We start from the raw sequence: 20,346 nt of genomic DNA, 5'->3' as shown, positions 1-20,346 counted from the left end.
ATTATTCACATTTGAAATATATTTGTAAAGAATTTGTGATAATTGTTGCAACTGTATTCTAATGGCTTAGTTTTCAAATGAGAAACTCATTACTACCCTAGGCTAGCCATTTTGCATTATTTACAGTTGAAAGGGACTAAAAACACTGAAAAACAACATCTGGCCTTTATAATTTAAATTATTACCAAGAAGCTCTATGGTTCTATGTGTTTTTCAAAGTGATGTACTAATAGTTTCAATGAGAAAAAAAAAAATCTCACACACACACACATACACACACACACACCCCAGATCTTTGGGCCTACCATAATCTCTAACATAATTATCACTGTATCACATTTTAGATCACACATATGGATGTGCACTTAGTTCACAAGTATGCAAACTGTATCCATTGCAATTTAGTTTTGTTAAACCACCCAGGAAATCTGTGGAGAATAAAGCTATTACATTTAAAGACTCTATATAGCAAACTCAAAGGGGTACAGCTTCAAGCAAAAACTTCAGAAAGATTATTCTCATTACAAACCACATGTTTCTTACCAATACTCAAAGAGTCTTTCAGATTAAATAGATGTTTTAGAGCCCCTTATTCTGTGCTTAATTTTTCCATCACTTTTATGCCTTAATTGACTAGCTCTGATTACAGTAAAATCTCATAATAACAAACCTTACATAGAGAACTCTATAACTAAATGTCTGCCTAAAATAAAACTAGCTTCTGAAATCAGGAAATCACAACATATTTGTCAAAGAAGCCTATTGTCATAAGAAACCTAGTCTCTGTCAAGCCATTCTAAACGGAAATACGCTCAATGAACTTGCAGTCATTCCTGATGTCTTTGCTAATGTCAATGATGGGTCTAATCATCACATATTTATCTTTTGGAGATTTAAGCTTTGGGTGCATTTGTTTATGACATAAAATGGCAGAGCCCATGAAAACAGCAAATAGTAACTAAGGTTTCTTTCTTTTTTTTTTTAGCAAGAGCAATTTGAAGCTGGTCTTGGGCTTATTCACTAACCATAGGGAGAAGTGGTGTACCTTTGTGTAGGCAGGACTTTTTCTACCACTGAATGTCAAGTACTTTTTTTGTTGTGACTTTTAAGGAAAGGATTATAAACCTGAGTTATGCAAGTCCTTTTACATGGTCCATAATTATATTTAGGGGATCCACGCACTCTTTTAAATTCTAAGTAAAATTTTGCGTGCAAAAGTATTTTTTCCCCCGAGTCCATTGCTTTCTTTATTTCTCAAAGGCCTCTGATCTCTCTCCAAATTAAGAACAAATGGTTAAAGGACTAAAGGAATCAGTGACTCTGAGTAGGGTAGTATGATATGGACTTGCTGCTTTACCTTTAGCTCCCAGAATTATCCTCTCTTGCAGGTGCCTAGCCTCAGCAGTATGCTTTCATTAAGATCACTATTTAAGCCAGGCACTTAGGAAATCAAAAACCATACTCAGAGAAAATGAGCTTTGTGAGTACATATAGAGAGCAAGGGAATTCACCTCAAAAAGCGCTTTCATGACTTATCAAGACTCTAATGAACTATATTTTTTAAAAGCCTGTAATATAGAATAGGCAAGAGAAATATTACACACAAACATACTAACAGTTCTCTGATGAATACCTTAATTTCAAAGATATGTGCCAAATAGGAAAATATAGAAAATATAACAAACTTTATACCATCTAAATAAGTGATTACAGAACATAATCCTGAAATAAAAGTAAAAAAAAAAATTTAAGTGGATAAAAATGTTGTTGCAATTTGAACGTACTCAGAAGAACAAGTTTCAAGGGCTAAGCATTCTCTACAGAGAAAAACAACAGACATTGCAGGGCTAACATCCTCTTGTAACAACAACAACAAAAACCCTCAAAGCTATTTATAAGCCTAAAATATATGACAGATGTTATAGTACTCAAATACGTTTGTTAAAATTCACCAGCCATTATATCAATACGCTCCCCTTTCTGAAGTCCGTTTTGAAATTTGTTCAATGTTTACAGTTCATCATGATAAGAATTTATTTCCCAGACATTCAAGATTCATAGAAGTCACATAAAATCTTCTCTAAAACTTATTTAAATTAACTATGCAATCAAGATTTTTGGTTACATTTCTGCAAGTAATTGACCAACTCATAATATGATTCTGACGATTCCCTTCTTAAAGACAAAAGATTGGCCTACTTGAAGCAGGTTATATAAAATCTAAAACCATTTCATTAGCCTACAACTTACAGGCCTGATGATAAGTATTTAAAAGTTTTCTTGACTATTATCATAGTATAAAATAATCATGAATTCTTTCATTAATTTATCTTCTTTTATAAATTGACATGCTTCTTCCCAATCTCCCTAGCCTTAGAAAATTGAGAATGGCAAGCATTTGTTTTACTTATTAAAAGTGTTTACAGATGACCTGGAGAAGGACAGAGGACAATATATATTTGCTGTTCATTGAGATTAATTTTTGTTTTTGTTTTCCAAATGTCTTCTTCATTTCTCTAACAGAACTCTTGCCAGGAACATTCGCAGGTAATACTTCAAAATGAAAATATCTTATTCTCCTTGAAGATCTTCCTAACTATGCACTAATAAATAAATAGCAGCACCCAGTAAAATCAGAAAGTTGAGACTTGAGCAGATAAATTTCTATGGAATGGATAATCACTTTTCTAATAAAGTTATTGCCCTCATAAATATATGTGTAGAGACTATAATTCAGACTGGTTCCTCAGAAGTAGACACATACATCAATCACATTGTTTTTTCTTTTTCTTTTGTCTCTCATGTACATATGTGTGGGAGCATGAACCATCATTGCCTTAGCCTTCCTCTCATAATGGTGGGTGTCTATTATTAAGAAGAACCAGCAAGTATAAATATGAACACAAGATTCATGATCATTATAAACTGGCAATGATTAGCTACTCTGCAAGCACACTGTTCAATTTACAATAAAATCCTTCCATTCTCACTAAAGAATGTATGTAATTAGTCTAGACTCACAAACTTCAACTACTATTTGGTAGGCAGCAATCCGATTCATATTTTTGCAAGTGGAAGGTGGTTACTGCTTTTCCAGTTGCCTCTGACCCTTTGGATTTTGAGCTTGCCTTCAGCAGAAAATGGACCTCTTGAAAAACATTTGCTGAGAAAAGAAGGCAGGAGCTCTCTTCAGCTGCCCTCAGCAATACACACTGAACCTGAGAAGGAGCAAGGGAGCAGTGAGGAGAGCCCTTGTCCCTGGCCAACTTTCAGAGAGCTCCAGTGCCTCTCAGGATCCAGGTCCTCATCAGGCTGCAGCACAACTGTGATGCCTATTTCCTCTCCCAAGGACTGTAGTCTTAACAGCAGGTGCCCTCAGGACACCTCAAACTTACTCAATGCCTATTTGGCAAAATAGTTACAATGAAGCCAATAAATTCACCACCTTAATTTAAAAGAGGTATATCTCAAAAAATAAATAAATAAATAAATAAATAAATAAATAAATAAATAAATTTTTTTTAAAAAGCCTTGGCAGCTAAAACAATACAAATAAAAACAGAAAAAAACAAAACAAAACAAAACAAAAGCTGTATTTACCCCCTGTATTAGGAAAACTGCATACCTTTAAACATTTAATAATTGTGTCTTTTTTCTACATGAAAATCATCAATAGATGATCTTGAACACTCAAAAGAATGTTTTGCCATTCCTACAGAGAATAACAGGAGAGTCTTTTTCCAAACTGGCAGAAGGGAAACAAGGGTCAGAAGGGGTTAGTCACTAGTTACTTTTAACCCAAGGTCGCACACCTAGATCTCTGATGCAAAAGACTACACTTCTCTTTCCTTCTTTGTGTCTTGGGCTCTCTCTTCCCCTCATCTGAACAGTTTTCCCTTTAGTCCACAGACTAAACACAGACTTTTCCATGAATGTGTTCTATAATCAGGACTGCCAATTAGGAGAAACCAAACCTTGTCAGACTTTTTTCTAAACACTTGAAAAGAACAATCTATATATACTTAAATCTTTGTATTTTCAAAAAGATTAAGCTCTGACGTTTTCTAATTTTAGTGAAAGTCACTAAATAGGGAAAGTAAATCTTTGATCCATCAGAGAAGAAAAATGTATACCTTCTGAATTAATTGTATATTATATATATCTCAAGTTAAGACTTAAATGTAATACCAAAATGTATATAATTTAATGTGCACTCCAGATAAACATTTAAAACATAAAAATAACTTCATGTAATACAAGTAATCATTATAGCATCCTAAAATAACATATTTAAATAAAGCAAAACATCCTTATTCTCTACTGATAGACTCTAAATGAAACATTTTAATATCTTACTCTTGGATAATTAAACAATAAATTCAATTAACTTTACATTTATCCATAGATTAATATAATTTAGTTTACCTGTGCTCTGAGTGCAACGTATGAAGTAGTAGAAACTGCAGAAACCCAGCAAACATAACAGTAGCATCGGAGTGGTTAACTAAATGCCACTGGCATCAAATCATTAAATTTCAGCTAGCAATGGCAGCAAATGCACAACATAATTTAAAAAATCCACCAAAATAAAATAAAAAATTTTAAATAAAATTCCCTGTGGTCCTTGCATTCTAAATCAAAGTCAAAAAAGCCTGCAGTGTCCAACATTATACAACAGTGACACTAAACAAGGCCATAAGTGCTGCTGTCATCAAAACAGATCTCTGCAGTGTACAGATTCTCATTGATTACAGCATTAATCTATAGTGCTCTGTGCTACACTAAAGTGGCTCCCAGAGTAGCATACACTAAAGCTCTTTTGGCTCTGCAATTAACCATTTCCTAAAACAATGCACAGAAGCTGCTACCTCCCTGCAGCCAGAGAGATGAAACGCTGTGGTCCTTAAAGCTAACACAGAAGAAAAGACTCAGGCAAATGTTCAAGAGCTCATCTTGTATCCACTGACACTCACTGCAATACCTATGGGTTAAGATGACAAGGTTGAGCTTGGGCCTGACCATCAGACCACAGAAAACTCACCTGAAATGATTTGGTTCCATTATCAATCACTGGCAATGGTCCTGCCAAGCCCTGTGTAACAGATCATTTCCTCTGCAGTTTCCCTAACTGAGGAATCTTACTCAGCTCAATGACAACAACTGGCACCAGAAAGCATAAACCAAGAGTATACAATTGATTGTTGGGAACACAGGCAAAAGCGCTTCTTTAGGCTGATCTGGTACTGCCAGCCTAGTGCTAATGGTGGCTCATCTCCAGAGGGCAAAAGGACAACCCCAAATAGGTTTTGCCAGGGAGTTGGGGACAGGAGAAGGTGGCTCGTATTTCTGATATTTTTAAAGATGCATATTTTTGATGACTGTAGATGCATAATTCACAATACAATAGATTTTTTTCTGAGACACAGAATAATTATCCTCTCATTGGGTCACCTACATTTTACTTCACCCATATTTTGTGTCACAGAACAACAGCAACAACAAAATTAATTGATTTGAAATTGTTACTATCTCAATTACATTTTTAATGTAGTATAACATTCAGATTACAGAAACAGCAATGAATAATGACATACTTCTCTAATCATCTAGGGGTTATTTGCTGAAAAATCAAGGTGGACTGCTTCTAGTTTGTTTTAGAAAATGAAATGGTCAAATGATAACAGAGAGAAAATGAGGAACATCTTTCATTTATTTAAAACAAATGGCACTGTGTTTACTTAAATTACATGTACTTGTCAAAAATAATTATCTCATGAGAAAAAAATTAAAATTGAACCATGGATCATCTCATTACCAAAACAACTGCAAAATATCAGCCTTAAATGAAATCACTAATTTGAACAATTTTTCTCTCTTAAAAGAAAATATTTATGGTCTCATTCAGAATACATTTTTTCTTTTTTTTTTCTTTTCTCAAACTTCCACCTATGGTTAAAGCTGGCTGTAATCAAAATCTGACCAAGTTATTATTGGGAAAAGCAAAAGGGAAATAAACATTAATTGAATGCTTATTAAGTGCCAAATATTATACTGTCTATTAATTTTATTTAGTTAATTTATTTCTCATAGGCATATGGAAAAATCAGTAATACTTATCCCATATTAGAGATGGGATTTAGAAAAGCTAATTAACTTGCCCAAAGTCACATGATTTATAAGCAGCAGAGCTGGAATTTGAAGTTGGCTTTGTCTGTTTTGAAAGCCACGTATGAGCTTTTCACTACACCACGGTAGTTAGGAGTTCCTGCAATTATTTTGTTGAATTACTTCAAAGTTATGTCAGTTTTTGTGCAAGTACTCGTGACTTGGTGGTGGTGCAGCGGGGCCCTGTAATGATAAACTTCTATTTCCCATGTTTGGAGGTGGTGAGGATTTTCCGGAGCAGCTAATGGGGCTGAAGTCTTATACCTGCTGAACTTGAGTTGCTTCCATTATGATATGGTCATTAAGAAGACATACAGATGGCATGGTCTAGAGGTAGACCTGCTGGCCCAGCAAGTATACAGAAGAGAATCAATAGAAAACGAGTCAAAACTTTCAACAACCAATATACTCATTTTTGTCTGGTTGAAATCACTACCATATACTTTACTTTGACTAGAATTTAAGAATGCATGAATCAGGCTGGGCACGGTGGCTCATGCCTATAATATCAGCACTTTGGGAGGTTGAGGCAGGTGGATCACCTGAAGTCAGGAGTTTGAAACCAGCCTGGCCAATATGGTGAAACCCCACCTCTACTAAAAATGCAAAAAATTAGCTGAGTGTGGTGGCAGGTGCCTGTAATCCCAGTTACTCGGGAGGATGAGGCAGGAGAATCGCTTAAACCCAGGAAGCAGAGGTTGCAGTGAGCCAAGATCGTGCCATTGCACACTAGCTTGGGTGACAGAAAGATTCCATCTCCCCCCCTAAAAAAATGCATGAATCATATAAGCCGATGTAGGCTTGTCAACTGAAATAAAACATTTCAATACACTGCATGTGTCTATTGTTGTGCTTGAGTTGTGAGATTTAAAAAAATATTTATTTCTCTATTCCTGTTTCTTTTGTTTATTATCCAGTATGGGCTTATTTCAAATTATAAAATCATTTTAAATGTCATTAATCTAATATTTGTCCCTCATTCCATCTCATGAATTTTTATTAATTTAGTATAATTACCTTGAATTCCCTAAAGTGCATTGATACAAGAAAATTTATCAAATAGTAAAAAATTGCATTTCTAACAGAAAATACCTAATAGACCAAAGAGGGTTTGATAACAAATTGCATTTCTAACAGAAAATACTTAATAAACCCAAACAGGGTTTATTAATCAAAATGATATTCATGGCTTTCAAAATTGCAGAATCAAAGCAGAGAATCAATATTAGAAGAGATTAATGTTGACCTCACTCTAAAATATCCTCTCTCATTTCTGGGTACCACATACTATGAGCTTTCATGCATAGTAACAAGTGTTATTCACTGGAGCCACTGTCTAGGTAAAAGTAGGAAAAAATCTTTCTATTTTCATTTTTTAAATTCCAAAATTTATGTTAACAATATTTACTCATTAAAAATATTTCTACCACTCTTCCATCTTGAGTCATATATATATCCTTTTTCTGGGTTATATATTTCACAGCCTCATACTTAGTTGTGATTCCACAGCTATCTCAAAGACCAGAAAACTGATTTCCCTTGGGAGAGAATACATAAAACCTAATATCAATTGCAATTTTGAGCTTGCTTCATATATTCCATTTGACCTTGTGCTATTGTAGTTTAGGTCAAGGCCTGCATTTGTGGAAAGGTTTTGGTTCTTTCACAAGAACCCAGGAACCATTATTTTTAAAAAGTGATACAAACTTCCTATTTTTGAATTGACATTCCACTAATGATGACTGCAATTTGTCATGTATCTCTCATTCTTTGTATGAGATAGTAAAGCATGGAACACATTGACAGAAAAGAAAACCCAAGCACAATTAAGTAACCTGCTATTTTTTTTTTTTATTATTTTCACAGGACATTGATCTTCTCATCTTCAAATCTTTCTTGATGTGGCAATTACACAGGAATAAATCATAAATATAATTAATCATCTTAAAATCTTTAGGGTTATATTATAAACCCTACAATCTCATTTCAGAGAAACAGATTAAAGATAAAGTTGGTAACTGGAAACTTTATTCAATTAAGAACACTGTACACCTGACACATAGAGAATAGAAATATTTTGACTGGAAAATAGATACAGAAGGAGTGTTAAATAGAGATCTGGGTACAACTGGGACAAAAATAAAGTGGGATTACCATTATCTATTTCTTACCAGCAACTCCTCGTCGAGCTTCAATTGTTCTCTCTTCGGAATCAACAGACCTTACTTCTTCCCACCCTTCTGAAGAGACATGAATTCCAGGTGCGCACATGACAGCAACCTTGCAAATAAATCCAGCTTGAGAGATTTAAGCCTTGCTGTTTAAACCACTCTCTGCTGCTCAAGATCTTACCTAAGAAGAGTGTGAAGTGCCTCCTTCATCACTCTGCTTATATCATTGAACAACAGGACCAGCAGAAAATGGAAACTGAAATAAAACATTGATGTGAGAACAAGAAAGTCTCCTTGCATGACTGACTCAGGTCACTGCAGGCACTGTGCAGTTACCCAAAGGATTGCTTGGATAAAATACTGTAGACAAGCTTCGGTGGGCCTGGTGGTGTGGGGACTGGTAGCATTTACTGAGGAGAAGCATATTGGCATCTCTGTTGGGTTTTAACCAGATCCACAGGATTCAGGAAATAAGCTCTCTGCCAGATGACACTATGCTCCTAGCCATTCCTTCTGTTTACTTATCGCCCAAATTACTCTAACTAGTGTCCTTTGTCCTGCTGTGAGCTTATTTGTGGAGAAGGCTAAATAAAGGATTTTTATGACAATGAAATGGTCATTGGCCCATAGAACGATTTCTTAACATAACTCTTCTGCTTTTGTTCAGTACTATTAAAATTAATTAAATGGGAGCACTTATTATTATATCTTTGATTTATGAAGAAAAACACTTTTTTTGTTTCTTCTTGAAATATTTGAACTTAGGCTGTATTTTTAACTATTATATATTCTTTATATAATACTTACCTCTTATTACATAAACTTTTTAAGGTAGGTCCTCTTTTCCTATTTATTTTTCTATCAGATTCAAATACATATATATGTGAATATATTATATATAGATTCCTATTATATGTGACATGGTACAAAACTAATACACATTTCTGAAATATGAAGAGCTGTACCTTCTGATAAATGAGATGCATATTCCTACTTTATGGAAAAAAAATACATATTTATCTACCTTAACTGTAGTCTTTTCACTAAAACAAACAAACTAAAAATTTCACATGTAATTTTAATTTAAGCATATATTCCTGCAGGTAATTATTAATGTTTTGGATTTCAATACAGAAAATGTTGTAAATAGCAAAAATAACACAATCACCTTGCATTTACATATATTTCATACTTCCTAAATAATATTCATGTGCTTCAAAATGAATCTGAGAGGTAACAAAGATGGATAGCATTAACAAGAGAATCAACCATGTAGAGAAACAGACATGGAGTATTACCAAGACTGGTTTATCCTGGAAATGAAATTCCTAAGTCACTAACCTAAGGCTTCTACTTCACCAAACTTTCATTTTCAAATTAAACTTTGGTAGTAATATACAGCCAGAAAGTACAGATAAGAACCTATTTCAATCAAATGCCAATATTTTTAATGTTGAAATATTAATCACATATAATATCTTAGAAATTCCTTTTTATTCCTCCATAGTCGTATTAATTCCATACGCAAAATAAATCTGATTTTCAAATCACAAATCTCCTATAAGTATCCTTTGAAGTAATAATCAATAATGTATTGATTTTCTAAGTTCTGTACACCACCAGTGTATTAGGGACAGTACTGAAGTACTATACAAAAAATGTATATATTATTTCCAAACTCTTCCAAAGTACTTTCAAAAGCTGAAAAACATCTCTACTCATCTATAGCTGACTCACTTATGTAATATCATCTGTCGCTCACAATTATACCTTGTAAAAAACGTATACTTCCATATAAACAAATATACCAATCATTTTAAAAAATAAGGATGTCTACATAATTTACTGTTGATAGGATGTAAATCTAGCATCTCATTCTTTATGGACTACAGAATGAAGACTGCCCAGGTAGAACTAACACATTACTACTGAGTTGACTGTCTAAATCTGCTGTGTGAGCCCTGCTATATTGTATTAATGTACTGGCACTTAAGAATCAATAGCAGGACAAACTCTGAACAGAAGAGGGTAAATATATTGTCTTTTAATCTGTACATGTGGAAACTCTAGATCCTTTTAGTAATACCAAGATTCTTAATCTTTATAACCAGCAGTAGAATGTAATATTTCTGAAAGGTTATGGCATAAAATTATGTTCAGGTTCACGATACCTCCTCTGAGAGGTTTTCACTGACTAAACCCAATGCACATTAATCTTTTTATTGTTTAGTATTTCCCTTTAGGTCTTCAAGGGAGAGTCAGTCTTACATACTCTTTCATTCTGTTATTTCTTCCAATTTTCACTGATCCCTACATGCATGCATTCAAAACTTCTTTCATCTAACAAAAATTTGGAATATCAACTATACTAAGCACTGGAGTAAAAAGAAAAAATATATAGAACAGGTCTGTGCCTTAAACGTTTAAATGCTATTATTATTCCCATGTTACAGATGAGGAAACCGAGGCTTAGGTATGATAAATGACATACTAAGTCAGTGACAACACCAGAATTTGAATTCAACAAAAGCAATAATAATCAAAGTTAATATCACTTTAGTTTACCACTCCCTTAAATCTGGGGGCTCTCACCTAACATCTGGTTCAAGGCTGTGTTCTTGGCAGTTTGCGATTGAAGCAAATAAATCTGCACTAAGTAAAACATACATTATGCTATTGGCTAACGTCCTCCGTGAGAATCTAGTATAGCTCTGCCATGCCATAATCTCACAACACCGGTTTACAGAGATGTTAGCAGATGGTTTAAAATAAAAGGGCCCCAATCACATGTATTCAGGACACACTGCATATTCTAGTCTTTTCTAGAAAAGTAACAAGGCACATTACCAGAAAAGGTGGTCAGAAGTCCTGCATTGAGGACACTTTCAGCTAAAGTTAGCACTGGCTAAACTTATTTGAGCATAAACAATATTTTTGGCAACATTTACTAAGCCTGTTATTTTGCAGAAATAGTTGGAAAAATGCTTGCATTATTAATACTGAGTATTCTGATTTTTGTTAAGCTATCCTAAGGAACAAGAATGAGAGAGAAGTATTGGATCTCATTTTATAGATTAAGAGTTGATGTTCAGGACCATGTTGTTCCTTTGGGTAGTTTCTGTAATAAAAGGGACTCATGTCGTGTTCTGTCACTGTGATATCTGTGATTCTGCTACCACAAATTATCAGCTCAGCTATCCCTTTCCTGACCCTGATGGACAGCTTCTGTACCAAAGTTTCATTTATTAAACGCTACATAATCAAATGGAGGCAAATGTTTTTAGTTTTCTTTCTTTCTTTCCCTCCCTCCCTCCGTCTCTTTCTTTTTTCCTTTCTTTCCCTTTCTTTTCCTTTCTTTCTTCCTTTCTTCCTTTCTCTCCCTCTCTCTCTCTCTTTTTCTTTCTTTCTTTCTTTTTAGACAGAGTCTTGCTCTGTTGCCCAGACTGCAGCGTAGTGGCGGGATCTCCCCTCACTGCAAGCTCTGCCTCCCGGGTTCATGCTATTCTTCTGCCTCAGCGTCCCGAGTAGCTGGGACTACAGGCACCCGCCACCACACTCGGCTAATTTTTCGTATTTTTAGTAGAGACGGGGTTTCATCGTGTTAGCCAGGATGGTCTTGATCTCCTGACCTCGTGATCCACCCGCCTTGGCCTCCCAAAGTGCTGGCCTTACAGGCATGAGCCACTGCGCCCGGTATATGTTTATTTCTTTTGCTGAAACTTAAAATATTTCAAGACAAAGTCCAACTGACACAGCCCAGTAAACTCCAATTGCATATAGCTAAACACAAAATAAATCAATATTCAAGATACAATTTGTGGAGTAACAATAACAAGATAGAAGGCAAAATTAGTTTTGAAGACATAAGAATTCTTAAAATATTAGGATTTGGGAAATTAACATATTCAGTTCAATTTCTTCCAGGATTGAGAACCTCTTTCATAATTACAATTTCCTGAGTTATAAGGCTTCAATTCCTCTTATATCACTATTTACAGGCTATCCACAAGGGTGGTTTGGACATTAGAAGCAACTCTGGTTATAAAATGCCTAAGTGGAAAAATGTAAAAGGTTAAAAAAGACTCCAAGTATTTGACACTATCAAGGGGGCTCTGGATCCCAAATTGCTCTGAAATTCAAATTCAAATTAAGTTACAGGTATGGAAATTATTGTTTTCAAAGTGTAGTAATGATGCTACTTATAATATAAATGAATATGAGCACCCAGTGAATTCTATTCTTTGTTTTACAGTGTGTTACAGGACAAGCATGTTTAAAAGAGATCTTCAATGACAACTGGTCTGTATCATTTGCTTTGATTTGTGATGTTTTCTAAGCTAAGGAGCCCTACAGCTTCCAGACCCTGGCCTAACCATATGGAGAAACTGAGGCAATTACTGCATATGGAATAAAAGGGATCAGAATAGCAAACATGTCAAAATGTCAGACAGTGCCAGGATGTGACCCAGGGTTGAGAAGGGAATTTTTCAGAGATAATATTTTTAGGAGATTTGGAGACACGATGTTTGGGTAGGACAGGAAGATCAAGAAAGATATAAAAGGTAAGTTTGTAGTGTGCCTAATTAATAAACCTGATTCACCTACTACCATGGAATGTCTCTCCTCTAATTTTTACCTTCTGACTGATCTTACACATTACCTACAGGAGATCTTTTGAGTGCTTTTCATGGTGATGAGATATTTAAAGGATAATCACAAGCTGACAATTTCAGTCTTAAGATGGGCACAAATGTTTTAGTCATTACTGTATTGCTCTGTAAAAGACGAAAAACATGTCAGAAGAAAAAGGATTCCAATTTACAAAGCCAACATTTTAGTTCTCTGAGCACCATTTCTGAGCATCTGCCTGTTCTTTGTAACTTTAATAATTGATCCTACAGGAATGGAAAAGTTTTGAGCTTAAAACTAGATGGGAAAGGTATTATAGAATGAGGTATCACTGACCAAGGACCAAATTTAATGTTATTTTCTTGGTGTGGGATTATATTACAATGTAGGCAATATAAATTCAGTCTATAAAACCCACTTAATGAACAGATGAGCAGAATGAGATTTCAATTTATTACAACAGACTTATTGTATGTTTTTGTTTTCACCCAAGGTTCAGACAGAAATAAGATTACTCATTTACCTGAGCTGTGTCAAGTTTTACATTCATCCTTTCATTATGGAGAAAGCACTCTGAGTGTCCTGGTCTTGTACAAAGATGCAAAGTTAAAAAAGAGGTTAAAAAGTTGCAATTTCCTGCTTCTTGGGAGGGAAACATTCTCATGCCCCTGTGTGGTTTAAAAATGCAAGCCCCCCACCATTATAAGTCTTGATTTATCCAGGCATATTGCTGAAGTATCACTTCACATACTTACAGATCTAATTTTCTCATTTCATTTCTGGCACTTGGAGGTTGGAGATTTCTCTTTCACACAAATTCAGCTATGCCTTAAAAAATGTTATCTTTATGCAACATTTATAGGTTTTCTCAGTGGAATCTGGGGGTTTTGGGGAGAATTTTGTTTATTTGTTTTTTTGTTTTGCCTACTTTTAATTTCTTTAGCCTCGACAGCCATGTTACTGTAAACTGGAAGTAATTTCAAGTGATGTCCTAGTTAGCTTTTTCCCTTTGATATGTTGACAGTTTTAAATCTGATTTGTCAGTTCAAATGCCATTAAATGGATATATTTATTTGTCTTCACAGAACTACAATTCAAGTAATGCTATCTGAAGTAATAGTGCCTTCTTTATTATCCTATTGCCTACATACCTAGTTGCTTCCTAGGTATGGTCATGGACATCAGCTATTTCTTCACTAAAAAAAAAATCAACAAATTAAACAAGCTAAGTAGAAATGTTACACAAATTATGATGAGACTTAAAATACCAAGTTATTAAAGAAAGCACACAGTCAAGTAGAGTCAAAATCATTTACATGATGTATAAGCTAAGTAATTAAATGCTACACAGAAGTGTATGTCTCCCTCCATTATTTCTGCACATCATTCTACTTTTCTATTTATATGTATCCACCTGTTGTCCTCTCTATGTGAGAAGTATTTTGAAAATCTATTAGGAATTAAACAAAACAAATCAAAACCAGTGGTTTTCCAGAACAGAAGGCTCCCTAAATTCTACCTCAGCTGATTTTCCAACCAAATCACATAAAGGCCAGTACTTTCTCTGGGTTATACCTTGCCTACAGGACCAGACTACTGCTTGCTTGTTTATTCTTCTCTCAAATAATTTTCAAAATTTTTTCTTGAAAATATTTATGAACTTTGTGTCAAGATATAAATACACATATAGTCTTCTACCTCTAAAACAATATTTATTCCAAAAAATAGTCATACTACAAAACATAAATAAGACAAATGTAGAGCTGGGATCTTTAAAAAGCAAAGTGGTGGCCGGGCGCGGTGGCTCAAGCCTGAAATCCCAGCACTTTGGGAGGCCGAGACGGGTAGATCACGAGGTCAGGAGATCGAGATCATCCTGGCTAACACTGTGAAACCCCGTCTCTACTAAAAAATACAAAAAACTAGCTGGGCAAGGTGGCGGGCGCCTGTAGTCCCAGCTACCTGGGAGGCTGAGGCAGGAGAATGGCGTAAACCCGGGAGGCGGAGCTTGCAGTGAGCTGAGATCCGGCCACTGCACTCCAGCCTGGGTGACAGAGCGAAACTCCGTCTCAAAAAAAAAAAAAAAAGGAAAGTGGTGAGAGTGGCTGAAGCCACCCAGCCCACTGAAAGGCACTGCAGGTGGGTAGAGGCTACTGGAGCTGCAATGTCCTGCCCTGCCAGGAGAGAAGTCAGTCCATGCCTAAAGCTCCTCCCATTAATTAGGCTAAAAGAAACCCCAATCAATCTCTCCCAGGGTTGCCACTTGCAATGTGCCATATATCCTGTGACTTGGGATCAAGGTACTGGAAACTATGGAAGAAAAAAGTCTATGCTATATACCCAACTAGAATACCATTCAAGAAATGATAACAAACTAATGGCATCTTACTACCCCCAGACTCTCACTGAAAAAACTAACAAAGGACATGCCCTTACAAGAAGAACAACAAAGCAGAAAAGGGAAAATGAGAAGTAACCAAGAACAATGAAATCATTTAAACATGTTGGCAATTAAGTATTAACTATAGTAACACTGATATCTATTTATGTGAATATTGAAACACAAGTTGAACTGAAATTCCAAATCGTATCACAGAGGATAGAATAAAGACAGTAAATTTTTGAGAAAAGTGAAAACATGCTAAAGTCTTCTTTCATAGACATATGATTTAATTTTAGATTTTACTAAAAAGTTCTAAAATAAAGTACTTCATTGAAAAGTTAAGGTTTGCATTAAAGGATAGAAATGAAATGCATAATGCCTTAAACTCTAAAAGAAATGAAGAGACATGGAAAACAACTTGATCTATCTTTAAGAATGCATGGGCCGGGCGCGGTGGCTCACGCCTGTAATCCCAGCACTTTGGGAGGCCGAGGCGGGCGGATCATAAGGTCAGGCGATCGAGACCACAGTGAAACCCTGTCTCTACTAAAAATACAAAAAATTAGCCTGGCGCGGTGGCGGGCGCCTGTAGTCCCAGCTACTGGGGAGGCTGAGGCAGGAGAATGGCATGAACCCGGGAGGCGGAGCTTGCGGTGAGCCAAGATCGTGCCACTGCACTCCAGCCTGGGCAACAGAGCGCGACTCCGTCTCAAAAAATAAAAAAAATAAAAAAAAGAATGCATGAAAGGTAAAAAAACAAAGCCAAGGAATGAATGGTAAATAGAAAACCTGAGCAAATACAAATATAAGAGAATATGTCTATGGTAGGGGTTTAAAAATACAAAACAAAACAACAAAAAAAGACAACAGAAAAAATATAAGTATACTCATTTTGATATATATCCTGTTAGTTCTCTGTGCATATATGTAATCATTTTTTCAGAAACATACCATATAGTATACATATAGTTAGCAATCCCTTTCCCTCAAGTATCACAAATATATTTTTATGTCATTAAATATAACAATATATAACAAGATTTTCATGGCTACACAATATTCCTATAAGCACTGCCTTTTAACCAGTATCTGTTGTAAACTAAGCTGACTTTCAATTTTTATATTATAGAGTTTGTTATCATAAAAAATATTTGCCCATATCTATCATAAAGTATTTATTATGACAAGATACTCTGTGATTCAATCACATTTTATAAACTAAACATAAATAAGTCAGTTAGAGTTAATGATTGCAGCTATTAAATAAATTTGACAAGTTGACTCATTATTTGGGTTACAGACAAGTTCTTACATGATTTCAATTCCAAACACCAGGCTTGGTTGAGTTTGAGCTACTCCAATCACTATTCTAGCTCCCCCATTAACTGTGAAATACACAATCTCATGCTCAATTCAACTCAGTTTCCCCAAAGTCCTTAATTTCTAACCTAACTCATGGTTTCCCAAAGAAAGGATGTCTTGGCAGCCCCTACACCTAATTTAGAGCTCCTATTCCTTCTGGGGATTATGACAATTAAAATTTCAGCTTCTTTCCTTCTGATCACTTAGTTGTCAGTCTGAGCTTCCTCATCTGTTTCGTTTTTCACTATTATTATTGATGTTAATGATGTTGCTTTATTTCTTTCTTAAATCAAATAGCAATTCTCTCAATAACTCATGTAGTTTTTCTGTGCATACTTTTTTCTTTCATTAAAATACACACTAAGTTAATGTCTAATGGTAGGAATATTACAGTTACCTGTTTGTAGTTCAAAAATTAATGTACAAATTACGAAAATAATTAAAGAAACAGAATCCTGAGAACACAGAAGTAATTACTTCTCTGTAATTAGAAGTTTCCGTAATTACACAAGAAACAAAGTAAATAATGTCCTGTCATCCAATGAAAAGGTACCTATTGACCTAAGTAATTTTTCCCAAATGCATGGCCATTAAATCAATAAACTTAACAGATATACCAAGAATTAGAAGACAAGAAAAATTACCCTTTTTCAAACCCAATCATCCTCAGTAGTACTTTGATATACATCTTTTCTCTCTATGCAATTATAAAATTTATTAGTTTCTTCCTTTCTAATTACTTCTACAAATTAAAAAGATTCAACAGTGTACAACTTAATCCAACAACTATAATTCCATGTATGTAACTGTAAACTATCACTTCAGTAACTATAAAACAGTATATAAATGTAGAAAGATGATTTCTCCATTTATGCTTATAATTAATTTCCCTTGGGAAAGCACATGCAAACCTTAAGAATAAAATTGAGTACTCCAAGAGAACGACTGAGGAGAAGGTGAAATTTGATTTTAGTTTTAAATCACAGCTAGAGATAGAGGACATTTTAAAAAGGCAGAACACTGCCAAATAATGGAGATGGAAAAGTGTATGGTAAGTGTGAAATACAGGAAATAAATGCTAATCAGTCAGGAAGAACAGAGTTCTAGAGGGGATTGTGTGAAGACACGTTAGGGCTACACTGTGAAGATTGAAGGGCTTGGCTGAACTTTTTGGATTTCATTCTGTATATAATGATAACCTAATCTATAGGAGTTTCACCACCACACCGACTGGAATGACAGTGTTAGGACAGTTACAATTACTACCTTTGTATGATCCTCAAGACTCTGAGCAGTACTTTCCCATTTATTATCTCAAAGTAGACAGGACTTTCAGTTTCTGTTTGAAATACATGCAAAGTCACTCTTCTGTTCCTCAATCTCTCCCAAGCACTACAGAGCTATCCCAGGCAGAATTCACACCTGCTAGTCAGTCAGAAAGTGAATTCCTGGATTAGAGTTCCAAAATATACCTGGAAACATATAACTCCGTATTTTACCCCCCAAACATAAGTTAAATCATTTTGGATACTTTCCAAGTCAAATGTGTCTTCAAATTAATATGCAACTTTTTATTGGGGGCTCATCAAATTAATATGCAACTTTTTATTGGAAGCTCATCTTATGATACAAAATAAAAATTCTCATGGGAGGACTAGCACTTCATAATTTATGAAGGGTCAGTTTTGAGATTTGCCAATAATAATACTCTGGCCCCGACCCAGAACACTAAAATCAAAATCTCTGGGCTTGGGACCTGAATAGCGGCAGGTTTTTCAAAAATCTCCTCCCTCAAGTGATTGCAATGTGCACTGAACGTATTCAATTACACATTAAAATAAATTTGGGGCACTGCTCCACAATGACTAAATTAGATTAGTTTTTGGTGCTGCCCCCGCACATATTTTTAAATGCTCCTCAGATAATTTTATAAGTACATAAAAATTTTAGGGTCACTGATCTAATCCAACCCTCTCCTGTTGCCCAAGGTAACCCAGTTCTTGACAGAACTAGGATAAACTGTTCCCTCAACCTGTAACCTCTGGGCTCTTTTCTCTCTACAGGTCTATAAGCTGATTCTTCCTATAACAGTGTGTATGCTTGTCTTTCTTTATTCATGCCAGTCTCCCTCACTAGAATGACACATTGGTTATTTCTGCCCAAAATATACCCCTGCTCTAATATTAAAGGTTGGCATTCAAGCTTCCCTCCTCGCTCTTGTAAAATCTATTATCTATGTATCCTATTTGCTGCCATAGAAATAACATTTATGGGGCTGGGCGCAGTGGCTCACGCCTGTAATCCCAGCCCTTTGGGAGTCCACGGCAGGCAGATCACAACGTCAGGAGATTGAGACCATTCTGGCTAACATGGTGAAACCCCATCTCTACTAAAAATACAAAAAAATTAGCTGAGCATGATGGCAGGTGCCTGTAGTCCCAGCTACTTGGGAGGCTGAGGCAGGAGAGTGGCGTGAACCCAGAAGACGGAGCTTGCAGTGAGTCGAGATCGCACCACTGCACTCCAGCCTGGTGACGGAGTGAGACTCCATCTCAAAAAAAGAAAAAGAAAAAAGAAATATTTATGGAGTGCTTGATATGTATCAGGTACAAGGCACACAAAGCCATACATAATCTCATTTAATCTTTACAACTACTTCATGCAGTATACGCGATTATTATTTCCAGGTTCTAAAATGATTAAACTTGAGGCTTAGGGAGGGAGTTAAGTAACATGTCCTGGGTTATTAGTCTCTGGCTATGCCTAAAACTTATTTATGTCCTCATGATCTGGGATATTAAACCTTCTTCATAAAGTAACTACTCAACAAGGTTCTTCATGATCATATGTTTTTCACAGACAACAATGGAGACAAATGCTAAAATCAGTATTTATCATGTATGTACACAAACATCTACAGGCCTTTGTCTCTTTCCTCCTATGAATATTATCATTGAGTTGAATTATGTCCCCCTCCAAACTCATTTATTGATGTCCTAACCCCTATTACCTCAGACTGTAACTACATTTGGAGATAGAGTCTTTAAAGATGCATTTAAACCAAATGAGGCCATTAGGGAGGTTCCTAATCCAATATGACTGGTGTCCTCACAAGAAGAGGAAATTTGGACACAACATGAGGGAAGATCACGTGAAGACACAGGGAAAAACCAGGGAGAAAGGTCTGGAACAGATCCTTCCCCATGTTCCTCCAAAGCAACCAACCCTGCCAACACCCTGATCTCAGGCTTCCAGCCTCCAGAACTATGAGAAAATAAATTCCTGTTGTTTAGGACACCCAGTCTGCAGTATCTTGTTATGGTTACTCTTGGAAACTAATACAATTATTACCTCATGTGGTACACAGCAGCCTCAGAAGCATTTACTGGAATTAAAATTAGATCTGCCCTTTGGGATGAAACATGTGCTTTAAAAAAGACTCAATTGCACAAGTTCAGCTCAGTAGTTAAAACAAGACATACAAAGAAAATGGCTACACATAATAAACCTAGAATAGCAGTAAGAATCAGAAATGCCCCACAAGGTATAAATAATAATGAAATGGAAGGTAATATCTGAATTTCCAATACAGTAGGTGACATCAGTCAGTATCTAGGGATCTGGCTTCTATCTAAC

At 35.5% G+C, this 20,346-nt stretch overlaps 1 protein-coding gene across 49 annotated transcripts in view; it reads right to left on the bottom strand.

Annotated features, from left to right (window-relative positions):
- The window catches only part of RIMS1 (regulating synaptic membrane exocytosis 1), a 519,140-nt gene that overhangs the window by 194,848 nt on the left and 303,946 nt on the right, over nucleotides 1-20,346 (bottom strand). For 7 of the 49 annotated variants that reach the window (XM_033217639.1, XM_033217648.1, XM_033217640.1 and 4 more), the window contains exon 1: nucleotides 8,337-8,959. The exons of 25 other annotated variants lie outside the window; for them this stretch is intronic. In XM_033217639.1, the coding sequence (XP_033073530.1) occupies nucleotides 8,337-8,436 (100 nt within the window). In that variant the 5' untranslated portion in view covers nucleotides 8,437-8,959. Of the gene's footprint in view, nucleotides 1-8,336; nucleotides 9,013-20,346 lie in introns of those variants that run through there. 17 more of the 49 variants (XM_033217633.1, XM_033217646.1, XM_033217636.1 and 14 more) reach the window with 6 other exon arrangements.

This window comes from Trachypithecus francoisi, unplaced genomic scaffold (genome assembly GCF_009764315.1).
Source record: "Trachypithecus francoisi isolate TF-2019V2 unplaced genomic scaffold, Tfra_2.0 Lachesis_group10, whole genome shotgun sequence".
In the NCBI taxonomy this organism is placed as follows: Eukaryota; Metazoa; Chordata; class Mammalia; order Primates; family Cercopithecidae; genus Trachypithecus; species Trachypithecus francoisi.
The sequence above is the reverse complement of the archived record's forward strand: the minus strand, read 5'-3'. Positions and strand labels throughout refer to the sequence as shown.